The sequence below is a fragment of the Sylvia atricapilla genome, chromosome 2 (genome assembly GCF_009819655.1).
Source record: "Sylvia atricapilla isolate bSylAtr1 chromosome 2, bSylAtr1.pri, whole genome shotgun sequence".
In the NCBI taxonomy this organism is placed as follows: Eukaryota; Metazoa; Chordata; class Aves; order Passeriformes; family Sylviidae; genus Sylvia; species Sylvia atricapilla.
The window spans coordinates 91,015,341-91,028,847 of NC_089141.1; the positions used below are offsets into that span (position 1 = coordinate 91,015,341).

The 13,507-nt window shown below is 41.8% G+C and overlaps 2 protein-coding genes across 2 annotated transcripts in view; one reads left to right on the top strand and one right to left on the bottom strand.

The window, feature by feature from the left end:
* The window catches only part of RAB20 (RAB20, member RAS oncogene family), a 28,372-nt gene extending 24,837 nt beyond the window's left edge, over positions 1-3,535 (top strand). Inside the window, exon 2 of the mRNA XM_066313825.1 lies at positions 2,431-3,535. Within this exon, the coding sequence (XP_066169922.1) occupies positions 2,431-2,951 (521 nt within the window). The 3' untranslated portion in view covers positions 2,952-3,535. The remainder of the gene's footprint in view (positions 1-2,430) is intronic.
* Positions 3,536-10,586: 7,051 nt separating this feature from the next.
* COL4A2 (collagen type IV alpha 2 chain) overlaps positions 10,587-13,507 on the bottom strand; it is a 138,544-nt gene continuing 135,623 nt past the window's right edge. Inside the window, 1 exon segment of the mRNA XM_066313826.1 lies at positions 10,587-11,029. Within this exon segment, the coding sequence (XP_066169923.1) occupies positions 10,775-11,029 (255 nt within the window). The 3' untranslated portion in view covers positions 10,587-10,774.

Genomic DNA, 13,507 nt, shown 5'->3' on the forward strand with positions numbered 1-13,507 from the left:
TAGCAAATGTTTCTGGGGGCTGCATTTTATGGCGTAGGCATCTGAAGTGGGAGAACAGGGGGAGATACATGTTCCATTGTGGTTTCCAGACCAAAGTATAATTAGGGTTTGGGTGAGAACAAAATCGGTCATGGTGCAAACTTTTATTGAAAAACTGGGGACATTTAAAGACTCAGTTGCAGTGCAACTGAAAATACAACTTGAACTTCAGATAGGAGGAAAAAAGCGTAAAAGGACTGATCTCCCCTCTCTTCTGTATCCCAATCTCCCTTGCCCTTACTCAACATACCTAAACAAAGATATAGCTATTCTTTTTTTTTTTTTAAACTTTTCTCCTACCTCCGAGATCATGAGTTAAAGAATTTCTTTTGTTGAGGGAAAGTAAATCAGAGGTTATACAAAATTGCACCAAAGCAATGTTCCATAAAGTTTGCCTAGTGGTTTTCTGAATGCCGTTCATTGAACTTTTGACCTTTGCAGTGTTATATAACTGCTATTACCAATTTTTCACTTTCCACGAAAGTATTTAAATTACACGCATGTTTTTGATGTGAAATCCTCATTTTCTGTGTGACATGGAAGTAACCGAGGAACAACTGGTTATTTTTTCCCAGCATTAGGCCTGAATTTATTAGACATCTGTTTCTATCCTTTTTTCCAGTCCTTCACCACCCTGAGAGATCCCACAATTTTTCCTCATGCAAATGTTTTACATACTTCTGAGCACTCTCACCAGCTTCCTTTCACCCCTCTTTATAGTGAACTCTGTACCTTTCCAAACCTGTTTCTCTGGCAGTTACCAGTTTCCCTCAGTGTTAAAAGTGCAATGAGATTTGGATTTCATGTTCTAGCATGGGGCTTCCCAGATCTGTTTGACTGATAATGATGAACACTTTGCTGCTCTTCTGGCAGCTGGGGAGTACAGTCCTGATGTTTGTCGAAGGACTTACTAGTAGCAGTGACTGTGCTCTTCCCAACTGGAGGTAGATTCTGAGTTCTTTCACAGTGTGCATGTTCATGTGCAGATGTGTTTTCTCAGTGTGTGCTGACCTGCATTTTTCAGCATTAGTTTCTTCTGCTTTTCCTATTACTCAGTCATTTACAAGAATTTTATGATGAATCATTCATGATGATGAAATAGCTCATGGTGGTCAGTAGTTTTGTGCAGAAGATGAATGTAACCAGATCTCTTCCAGATTTTCTGTAAATGAAGGCTTTGTGCAAAGGGGTTATATGAAAAGAGTTGGAAAACAGTGTTGATTTTTAAATGTTCTTAAGCGTGTAGTTGGCTCTTTTTTCTCTTTTTTAATTTTTTTCTTCATTTGCTCACACTTACATAGAGACTTAAGGCTGACTCTCATGGCTGGTTGAAATCTAGTGTGTTTCATCTTTTTCTCGATACAGTTTTGGATAGTAAAACATACAGCATATTCACATAGCAAATATTTGGGGAAAGTAGCAGTTCTCAGTAGGGAGGAAAACGCAGTTTCTCTTTGGTCTCGTTTTCTTTAGTCCTGTTTCAACTACTGAAGAATGTTGTTTGCTTCCCAGGATTTAAAAAAGAGTCAATTTTGTCTTCCAAGAAATGAAGTTGAAGGACACCATCAAGGCTTACTTGGAGGTGCTGGAAGATAGTCTCTGAATGAGGAGAAAGAAATGTTTTAACTGTTGGTTATTGAGTGGTGGCCAGGGCAACTTAAAAGCTAAATTTCTCTTAGAATGTATTAGGATTTTCTGTATATTGTGTTTTTAATACTCTAAAAAATGTGTGAAAGCTGCTAGTGGGACAGATGCATATCACTGCAGGCTGGATACCACAAGGGACTTTTCCTGCAAAGCCGGTATACCTGAGAATGTGGGCATGTAGCATCAGACTATGTAGCTTACAAAATCCTTCAAAACCTAGGAACAAATGGGTTACTGATTTTGATTCAGATTTCTGAGCTAGATGTACTTGAAAATTCGTGGTGTATTATAGGAGTAATAAATTCTAGCAGAACTTGAAACAATAGAAATTTTTTGTTTGTAAATGGTGAAGAAGATGGATGGCCAATCTGTGGGTGTAAGCAGGGTAGTAGTTAATGTGACCTAAATCAACCAGCATGCAATTTAATAAAAAAGAAGCCCGTGTGGGTTTTTTTTTTTTGCTCTCTGCAAATATGAATGCTGCATGAGCTTCCTTGTTCACTTGTCTCCACACATTCCCTTCTCTGAGACTGAGCAAGCAGTGAGCAGAGCTGTTCTGTGGCACTGTTGCTCTCTTATGGAAAAAGAGAAGGAAAAACCTGAAGGTGCTACAAATAGCACATTTTTACCTTCGCTGCTTCATCCAGGCTTGTGAAATGGGTTTTAAAATTCCTTTTAAAGTCTCTTACTTGGTTAATAATGTGTTTTGCAGCACAGTAACGTTTGTGTTTAAACCTTTGCCAGGACGGGAGCAGTTCCATGGCCTGGGGTCTATGTACTGCAGAGGAGCGGCTGCTGTGATCCTCACGTACGATGTGAACAGCCTCCAAAGCCTGACAGAGCTGGAAGAAAGATTCTTGGCGCTGACGGACAGTGCAAGTGCTGACTGCATCTTTGCTATTGTTGGAAATAAAGTTGACCTCAGTGATGACTGTACTTTACCACAGGATGAAAATAGACCCGAGAAGTCCGGTGCCAGCTGTGGCTCAAAGGTGCGAAAACAAGTCCGTGCAGAGGATGCAATTGCTCTCTATAAAAAGATACTGAAATACAAAATGCTTGATGAGAAGGATGTTCCAGCAGCTGAGAAAATGTGTTTTGAGACCAGTGCAAAGACAGGATACAAGGTGGACTACCTCTTTGAAACAGTGTTTGACATGGTAGTCCCAATAATCGTACGGCAGAAGGCTGAGGGGCCACCGCAAACCGTGGACATCACGGACTACAAGCCAGCCAAAAGGACCAAATCAGGTTGTTGTGCCTGAACCATCCATGTGACTTAGAAAAGGGGAGGGATTTTTCACTCCAGCAAAATGAGGAATAAGAACTGCTTGCAGTTGACCAGAAAGGAAAAGTCAAGGAATAAATAGACTAAAATAGTGTATGCAAAAAGAAAAACCCAACCAAAAAAAACCCCAAATAAACCTTCTGACTATTAAAGGCTTCTGGGAAGCATTGTGTATAAAAAAATGAGAATATGAGTGAAATTATGGAGTAAGACTTGCCAGTTTCCATGGGCTCTGAAGACAAATGGTGTGCTATTACAATGGGTAGTGACAATAATTTAGACAGATTTGAAAGATACTGATTTTTAGTGACTTGCCACTTCATGTTGCATGTAAATGATCTGTGTACTCTTGACAACTTTCATATGATGATCTTCTTTTTCCCTACAAGTCTAACTTTGGAAGATTGAACACATGGTACTTTTTTATTCTTATGGAAAAAAAGAAAATTGAGGTATATTTATATTTGTAGCTAATAAATCAATTGCAGTCTTTTTATGTCAGACATGACAATGTACGATTCAGAAACTGAACTATTAAAATCACTGTGGATATGTGCTGTTCATTTGGAGACTTTATTAATGAGAATTCTTCTTCCATAGGGACTTTGATGTGTTAACATGCAGTATCCCAGCTCTTGTTATTTTAATTGCAATTTGCAGGAGGAAGTTTTTTTTTCTTTCCCTCCATTTCTCTCCTGTAATTCTTTTTAATATAGAAGGGTTTTGGGGAAGAAATCAATCTTATTTTGTCTGTATTTTTGTAAAAACCTCTTTTTGGTGCCTTTAGGGGTATCACTGTGTTTGGTACCTGTGTTCTGTCTCCTTCCGCACTCCTCAGTTGTTCTCAGGCAGAGCTGCAGCTTTGATTTATATCAGCTATGCATGAGATTACTACCTGGAGTAGTAATTACCTCTGCCTGGAGGGAAGTGAAGACTGGTGTTTTCTGATGTGAAACGGGCTAATGCAGGAGGAAGGGAAGAAACTGCCTTTTGTGCAGTAAAAGGCCCATGAAGGAGCAATAATGAGGTACACGGTTTCTCTCCTGACTGCAGTGAAAAGGAGTGGCTAACACTTAATACAGCTCCTAGAGTTTCCCAAGCCTCTCTGCTACAAAGACTGCACACCCAGGAGCTCACACTGAACTGAGGCAGAGTGAAGAACAGAGGGTTTTTAAACATCCCTCTGTCCCTTCCCCCTGCCCACCCTGAAACCCCCCATTCCTCCCCAAACCTGCCAACCACTCAACCCCAAAGATGCAGTTTGCATATTTTCAGTTTTGCAAGCTCTTGTATGGGGACTCCATCTTCCTTTGGATGCTTCTGGTACAATTTTCTGAAACTAGGAGTTGGTGATTCTTTGGCTTTGTCATTGCCTCTCTCTATCCCACCCAAATCACAGTTGTTTCATACATAAGGAGACAATTCCTAAATAATAAATAAATTATTACTAAATATATTTATAGCTTTTTTTTTTTTTTTTGGAAGTATATCCTCTTGAGCAAATTGCTGCAGAGCAGTAGCTTTATTTTCTGCTTTCAAGTTAATTCACAGTACACATGTAGTGGGGAAGAACGACTTGAGAGAGAAACCATTGAGCATTAAATAATGTAGTCATAGGTTTGGGTTGGAAGGGACCTTTAAATGTCATCTAGTCCACTCCCCCATGCCTTGAGCAGGTAGGTCTTCAACTTAATCAGGTTGCTCAAAGCTCTGTCCAGTTGAAACTTGAGTATTTCCAGGGATGGGGTGTGTACCAACTCTCTGGGCATCCTGTTGCAGTGTTTTACCACCCTTATTGTCAAAATGTCTTCTTTATATCTAGTCTGCACCTGCCCTTTCATGGTTTAAAATCATTACCCCTTTTCCTATGGCTACAGGCCCTACTAAGGGTTGTAATCTTTTGGGTTTGCTAGTGGCTCGCAGACACTACCAGTCTGTCAGAGACTAAACGGCACCTGAGCTATGGTATTTTAAAATGTGTGTAATTAGAAACCTTTGAGCTATTAACAAAATTCCAGGGTCAGAATGTAGTCTTCCCTCAGGACTGGGAAGGACAAACAGGCTGTGCTCTCAGTTTTGTTTGTGACCAGAGGATTCTGCTGACACGTCTGTGAGAGGTCCAGCACTGGCTTACCTCTGTCTGTTCACAGCTGAACCTGCAACACATGCTGAATGCAAGTCAGGCATTTTGGGAGATGTACATCTAGAAGGTACAGAATAGGAAAAATATTTGTAAATGTAGCATCCCACACTTCTTAAGGTGTAAATATTTGCATTTCAGTTGCATCAGCATGTGATTCATATGAGATCTTAAGTAATTCTTACAGTCTTGCTAAAAGCTCCTACTTGGATGTCTTCACCAAATGAGATGACACAGGAAGCATTCCTGTGTGCTGCGTTTTTGCCCTTAAGGCTACACTTGTCTGGTATGATGTTTGTAGCTTTTTAGTGTTGCTGGCTATTGTTCCTTGAGAAATTTCTAGGTTATGATGGGTTGACACCGTACCAGCCTTTGTGAGATCATGGGGTTACAGGACAAAACTGGGGAAATTGTGTAATATATGGGAGCTATTGATGAGAGGTCAGTTGTCTGGAGCTGGGCCTGTTGTGGTGATGCTGCTGAAGCCAGGGGAAATCCTTCCTGCCAGGACTTGTGAAGCTGGGTGACAGTGAGGACTCTGCCTGCCCTGCCAGGGAGAAGGAACTCATTTGACAAGCATTTATTCCCCTTGCCCTCCTCTCTGTTATGTCTGGAATATGTGAAGTGATTATATAGTGAAATAAAGGGGGTGCTATTTTTGGCCATGCTGGATGAATACAAGCTGCAGGCCAGCCAGTGTCTGAGGTGATGGCTGAGCCAGGCTGACCCACAGGGAGGATCCATCCTGCCCCTCACAGGCACTCATGGTGCAAGATGGAGGTTGCCATGGGCCCTTGACAACCCCAACAAAGGTTTCAAGTCTTGTGGGGGCCACAAAAGGAGTCAGAACCTCCTCTGTCAGTGCACACAGGGCTGGCGAAGCTTCTGAGCCTCTTAGTTACATCCCAGCCCACATCCTGGTGGGAAGCCTCCTGCCTGTTTCTGATACTCTGTGAGTCAGGGGCTGCAGTGATGTTGCTTCTTACCCTTGTTCAGCAGGGTTTACCTGTTGTGTGCTGAACACCTGCAGGGCCCTGTCCCCAGTGCCCTCAGCGGGTGGCCGTGTCTGGGGATGCCACTGGTCCCCATGTGGTCACAGGGGCAGCTGCTGCCTGCACTTGGGCACTCTTGGCATAGTGGCAGTGACCCCTCAGCCTCTCCTCCAGCAACAATCTCACACCTCCTGTGCCAAGGCCATGTTTACTGCTTGCTGTTTGCTAATTTTCTATTTCTGGCAGCCGTGGACAAGCAGAGTCATGTAGGGTGTGGACAGACTCTGCTCATTTGGTCAATACACTCTTGGGGAATAACTGGGGCCAACCCTGTCACTGTGTTGACTTTACTATATCTGTGTTGATACACTGATGCACTGTTACCTATAGAAGGGGAATATAATCTCATTTATCTTCTCCAGGCTCAGCAGCATGTTATACTTCAGTATGTTTTCAAACAGGAAAGTGTAGGAAGCATATACCATGCTTTGAAGCAAAAGATTTGGTCAATCCAAGGCAAAACATTTGTGATTTTATTATACTCTAGGCTGCAGCACTCTAGTTCAGTAAAAGGATTCTTTATTTTTGCTGTAGATAAGTTTTTCCTGTGTAAAGATACTTTAGCTGTCTGAAAGTGAGTTCTACAACCATAACTGGAATGGTTTGGGTTGGAAGGGATCTTCAAGAATCTAGTTCGAACCCTCTGGCCATGGGCAGGGGCATCTGCCAGCCACTCAACCAGATTGCTCAAAGCCCCACCCAGCTTGGCCTTGAACAGTCTTGGGGATGGGAGAGCCACAGCTTCTCTGTGCGACCTCCTCCAGTGTCTCACCACCCTCACAGTAAAAAATGTCCTCCTTCTGTCCAATCTAAACCAACCTCCTTTCAGTTTAAAACTGCTGCCCCTTTCTCTGTCACTACTGGACTTGTTAAGTCTCCTTTAGGTACTTTGACACTGCTATAAGATCTCCCCAGAGACTTCCCTTTTTCAGCTGAACAACTCCAGCCTGTCTTCATAGGAGAGGAGGTGACGTTGCAGCTAAGAGGCCGTCTGACAAGTCAGTCTCCTTCCATGCAGTGCTCTGGATTAGCTCACCAGGTGAAATCCTCTGTCTGCCATGAGTGTTCCACGTGTCTGTGTGCACGAGCTCCCTGCCCTTCAAGAGGTGCAATTGCGCAGGCTTTGGAGAAGCACAGCTGTGGGTACACACACCTGAAGCACATGACGTACACAAAGTACAGGAGCTCAGGCCTGCTGAGCACCCTGTGGATTGTGTGGTTGGTTTGTTTTTCCCCCACATTATGCTGATGTGTTCCACTTAATGCTGTGCTGGGACCACTCTGAACAAATTTAAGATCAGCTTATTGAGTCAGAGAAAATGAAGAGGGCAAAGCAACTGCTGGTGGAAGAACTACGTGCTCAAGTTTTACGTGCAAAAGCAATGAGCTTTGTAGGAAGATTAGGCAATGTATTAGCCATGAAAATCCAAATAGTTTGCTGCTGTTGTTGACTTAATCAGTTTTTACAGATTTGTTTAACCTTGAGTTCTCTTAGAACACTGAATATGCTGCATTGCCAGTTGTATGCCGTACAACCCACAAGTGATAGCTGTATGATCATCCCACAAGCACTGCTGACTGGCAATATGTGGAAGAGGCAAGTTGTCTATTGTTGGGTATTCGTTACTGCTGTGTTTAAGAAAATTGGCAAATATGGAATAGATTTAGCTCATGTTGACTGCAATACTTTAAAGTACTGCAGTACTAAGAGTTTTATTTAGCTGCAATAAACAATAGTGTGATATGTTTGTTCAGGGGCTGCCTTTTAGAGCTAACCCAGGGTCAGAGAGCTCATTTAAAGTTCAAGTACTTTCTCCTTTTATGGCTATATCTAATTATATGAGCGACTAATCTAGGTGAGACAGTATGCTTGGCAAGTACCTGAAGGCAGCCTACTAGAAAGATGGGGGGGGGGGGACTTTTTACAAGGGCATGTAGTACCAGGGCAAGGGGGAATGGCTTCAGATTGAGAGCAGGTTTAAATCAGATATTAAGAATAAATTCTTTACTGTGATGGTGGTGATGCACTGGAACAGGTTGCTCAGAGAAGTTGTGGATGCCCCATCCCTGGAAGTGTTTAAGACCAGGCTGGATGTAACTCTGAGCAACCAGATCTAGTGAAAGGTGTCCCTGTCCATGGTATGGGGTTTGGAACAAAATGATTTTTATGATCCCTTTCAATTCAACCCATTCTATGATTCTAGACCTTTAATTTAATTTCTATTTTTTTTTATGGAGGTAACACTTGTCAAGTCTGGTAATGTTGGTTTCCTGAACATTGTAAAGCATGAATAATGGTTGTTTTAATCTGCAAGGCCACAGTTTATTTGCTTTGAACATTCTAGCAACAGATAAAATACTATTTTACTTTTTACAGCTTAAGTAAATGGTTTTAGAGACAGCTTCCCTCTTAGATTTCTTTAAGTGCCACGAAATAAACAAGTGCATTCTGGTTGAAGAGTTTGAGTTTCAGTGGGAGGGGTTTGATGGAAGTGCTTTTCTAATTCCTTAGAGCAAACAAAGCATTTCAACAGAGTAGTCCATATTTATTGTATGGAAAAGCACAGTTTACAAAACAGAAATCACCAACAAATGAAGATGTAGAAAAGAACCAGGTTTTATTTCTGATACAGTGAGGTTGGAATGTAATAATAAAAGCCAAGAAGCACCTGAAGCAGTAGTGCAGTGGTGCAGTGCGTCTCTTGGGACCCCTGTCCCATGTCCTGGCTGGCTCTGGCACCGGAGCCACAGTGAAAAGTACAATTCTGTGTCCTGGGATATGTCCTTGATCCTGTGGGCTCTTGCCTTCAGGAGAAGCCTGAACAGTGGTGAGGAATGAGGGAGGACTCTCGTGAGGAATTCAACTGGGGTTTATTAAGCCCATGCGGGACTTGTACACATGCAGAGAGACAGCCCACGAAAATGAGTTTTCTCTCCTGTAAAGCACTTTAAGTATGGGGGTGGAGAAATGGGAAGGGGGCAGCTTGGAACCAATCCACAGGGTTAGGGGAGTGACCCAGAACATAAATGACAGATAATAGAACAAATCAATCCATTAAGAGAGCCAGGGACTCTGCCAATCACTCGACATCCCCACTAAAACCTTCTAGACATCAGGGCAAGGCTGTAAAAGTGATGGACAGGACCCTTAACTGTGATTGACACCTGACAATCACCCGGGTGAAGCCAAGGAGGGTTTCACATGGGAGTACATGGGAAAAACCATTGTAACTAATATAAAACAGTATCAACAAAGAGCATCTGCATACAGAAACGTGGTAAACCTAAAAGCACACCACCACACAGGAGTGAGGTGAGCTACTGAAAAATCAACTATCATTGCCATAAATGTTAATCAAATTATGTAAACATGAAATTTGTAGCTGATCCTTTTTTCCCTTCCCTCCTCTTTGCAGTGCTGACAGACAACTTTGGGCTAAATTGTTTCTTTCTACAGAAGGAAAGAACTAGCCATCATCAATTGTCAACTTTTTCCTACAGGAAAAGATGGTGCCAAATAAATGCCTTGCTTCCCTCCCCTTTGCTTTTGCAAGATGTATGCAAGCTGGGATGGTGGCGGTCCCACTGCCACTTGTCTCCAGCTGCCAGGACAGGACACATTCAGAAAGCCAGATGGGAGGGCTGCAAGTTCTGTGTTTGAGGGTCATGTGGCATTGAGCACTCCTGCAAATCCTATCCTGTGTGCTGCTCCAACATGATGTGGCTAAAGCCTGTTTGTGATGAGTGGCCTAATTTCAGAGGGGAAAAGGTGCAATGCAAAAACCAGTTGATGCTGCTTTGTAGGTGGTGTGACACAGATGGAATGTCCACAGCAAGGTGGAGCAAGGGATCCTTTGGCTTGGGGTATGTCTAGGAAAAACATCATGGAGCTTATAAAATAAAATGCTAATTTTCATCACGTAGACTTCTAACCAAACTGAAAGAATTGTGTTTTGTGATAACTGTTTTTGGGAGCCCCTGGGCTTTGTTATTGGGCAGTGTGGGCAGTGGTTAAGTGCTAAAATCATGGTGAGGCTTGAAAAGGGAAAAAAGACTCTGTTGGGTGTGTTTGAACTGCCCAAGCACAAAATACTAAAATGTAAGTTAGATTTCAGTGCTGGACATGAGCATTTTGGACCACAGTATATTTTTTAGCAATTTAGGACTTAGATCATCTTGTGTTAATTTATGGAACTGCAGCTGTTAATATTTACTGTTGTGACAAATAGAGTAAATAGAAAGATACATATATTCTTTTCAGGTAAATGCAGTGGGTATCTGACAAGGAAACCTTTTATTATTGAAGTTTTTTTGAATTTCAAAGCTGTGAGTACTTCTATCATTTGGCAATTGATGTAATATTAGACTACCAAAAATGTGTATATATACTGCATAGTGGGAGAACACAGCACTAGATCTGTTAGACTTAATTTGTGTTATACTTAACTTGCCTTTACAGACATTTAAAAATTTAATTGCCATTCAGCTTTTGAGGTAATAAGTTAAAAAAAAGCACCAACATGATTTATTCAATTGTCTAACCCCCACAGAAGGCTCCTGTGTATAAGAACTACATGATAAGGCGGTTCCTTATACTGTGAGAGACTTCTATAGGTTTTTCATACAGACTTGACATCTGCTGATATGGCTTCGGATGAGTCCTGCCTTGAGTGTGTCTCCCGAGGGTTTGCTTTGGAAGGGTTGGTCAATGGTGGTGAGCCAGAAGCTGTATTTGTTTGCAAAGTAGTGGCAGGTTCCACGTGCGCCGTTGCACTCGATGAAAGGAGTCGCCCTGAAATCCTCCAGGCAGCTCCCAGGAGAAACCAGTGACTGTCCTCCACCTTCATCACCAGCAGCAGTGTGCTAAAGAAAGACAAGGAGGGCAGTGTTCAGAGTGCAGCCTCAGGCAATGCTGTCATAAACTTACATGTGTGAAAAGAAAAAAAACCAATAGAATTGCTCCTAATTTTATCTCCAGAGCAGAAACTTGGCCAGTCCTGAAACTGTGTAAGGGTTTGGCTGTGCTATAACTATACAAAGCAGCTAGCCCATGCCTCTTTGAAATCCTCTAACAAACATCTTTTCTGTAGTTAAGATTTTCAGTGTTGGAAGTCTTGGAATTGGACAATCATTCAGGTGTAAAGGGCCCACTGGAGGTCACTTCCCCCAGTTCCCTGCTCAAAGCAGGGCCGACACCAAAGTTGCCCTTAGTTGCTCCAAGGTGCTGTTGAGTTGTTAATACCTCCAAGGATGGACCTCCCACAACCTGTCTGAGCATCTTGCTCCTCTGTTTTATTACCCTCACTAAGAACTACTTTCCACCATATATTTAATTTGAATGTGCCAAATTATAAAGTCTGTCTTACTCTGCATGTGAGGAGCACTGCAGAAACAGAATTAGCTTCTATACAATAAATAGCTCCTTGGATGACATGTTTTTGATGGCAAATTAACCAGAATCATGCATCTTTACACCACCCAACTGTTGCCTTTGACAGGTTCTGTGATAATGAACTGAATGTTACTTTTCTTCTGTCAAAGGCATTACTAACAAAATGGGCATTTTCTTTGTCCCTTTAAAAGCCGTACAGCTGTATTTTTAAGTTATACTGTAGAATTTTTGTTAGGAACTGAAAGAACCTGCAATATAAAAGAAAGCAGCTGGAAAAAAAAGTTCTTAAACAGTTTTGTAAATGTAGGGAACGTAAGAGGCAGCAAAAGATACTACAACTTTGAGGCCTCTGCAGTTGGAGTTGGAAGGCAGGTAGTAAAAACTGCTGATGCTATTTGAGCCCTGGAGTGGGAGCAGCCCTGCTTGGCAGGCTCAAGATGAGCACTGGTATTTCATGCTTGGTCTGTAAGCTCCAACTCTATGCCTATAACACCTCTTCTGGTATTGACTATGGCTTTTTATCCTCCTGCAATGCTTACTCATATAAGATGTATGATAGTGCCCTTGCTACATGAAATCTTATTGACTTCTCTTACTGACTTCTCCAGCTCTCTGGGCAGAGCCTGTGCTGACTGAGGATTGTACCTCACTCTGGGGAAGGAGGTGACAAATTTAAGCCAAGGAATTAAAACACCATGTACTCTGAGAAAACCACAAGTGTGCTCTACTTCTTCCACAGTTGCCTGAGAAGCAAAAATGCGTACACCAAACACTTCATTTGCTCCACATGCTAGCTGGGAAAATGGGAACTCTTCTCACAGTGTGTACCACAGTGCTGACAGACTTTGTCCTGGCAAGAAGTTCTTGCTAAGGTGACAATGTTGCTCTTAACAATGCTCAGTGTTGACATGGGGCTTTGCAAATATTTAATTAATTCTTGGCATTCTTGTGAAGTAACTGTGAGATTCCTATCAGGGCTTTTTATAGAAGCAAAAGAAATGTCAAACACAGGGATGGTAAAAAATTTGACCCGCTCTCTCAAAATGTGGGGATTTTTTTTTTTTTCTAATTTTGGATTTGCCTGTATCTTATTTTCTGAAAAATTTAAGCTTTTGGCTTTTGACAAATGGTTTGTGGGTAAGATTGACTATTGTTCTTCTATGATAGCTTCTGCTACAGAAATCTTACTTCTTTTTTAACACTCTTTACTTCAGGATTCAGCCCAGTCTTCAATAAATTAACAACATGGGCACGCTGCTGCAGGTTTTGACTCTCATGTTCATCGAGCAAGCCAGAAAAAATGAGCATCTGTCAGACCATTCACTGACATTTTAGCTGCTCTTTACCATGTTAAGCCCTCTGGTGCTAATATGATCCCTCTGTACAGTCTTGCAAAAAAAGGTCAGGCCCTTCAGTAGGTCTTCTGCTGCACATCCAGCACTAAGTTTTTCTGTAACATCCCATTTCCTAATTACAAGATCACAAGACTGAAGGGCTCCTGTAACCATGGGGTGTACAGCTCAGCTCTTATTGTCATCAGAGATGCAACACTGAAACTTAATTTTTAAAGCAGCCATAGGCTGTCTCCAGAATAAGTGAAAGATTTTAGCTTCAAAATCTTCAACCAAAACACCAGTGATTTTTAAATTTTGAAAAGAAGGGGAAAAGATTGTTGTTGCTTTTCCTCTATTTTTTTTCCCTAGACCAGCTTCTTAGTAGTGATGTATGTAAATAACTCCAAATCTTTAACTGTGAAAATGCTTTGTATGCTCCTGCTTCACCTCAGTGTAATTTTATTTAAGTCACAGCTGTCTTTTTTTCTGTTCTGAAGTGCTATTTTGTACATAAAGTAAGGTCTCCAGACACTATTCTGACAAGAGACAATCTTCTCTGAAATTTACAGAAATTTTCATCTTCGTGTTTTGCTTCCTAGAAATTACTTTTGTAGT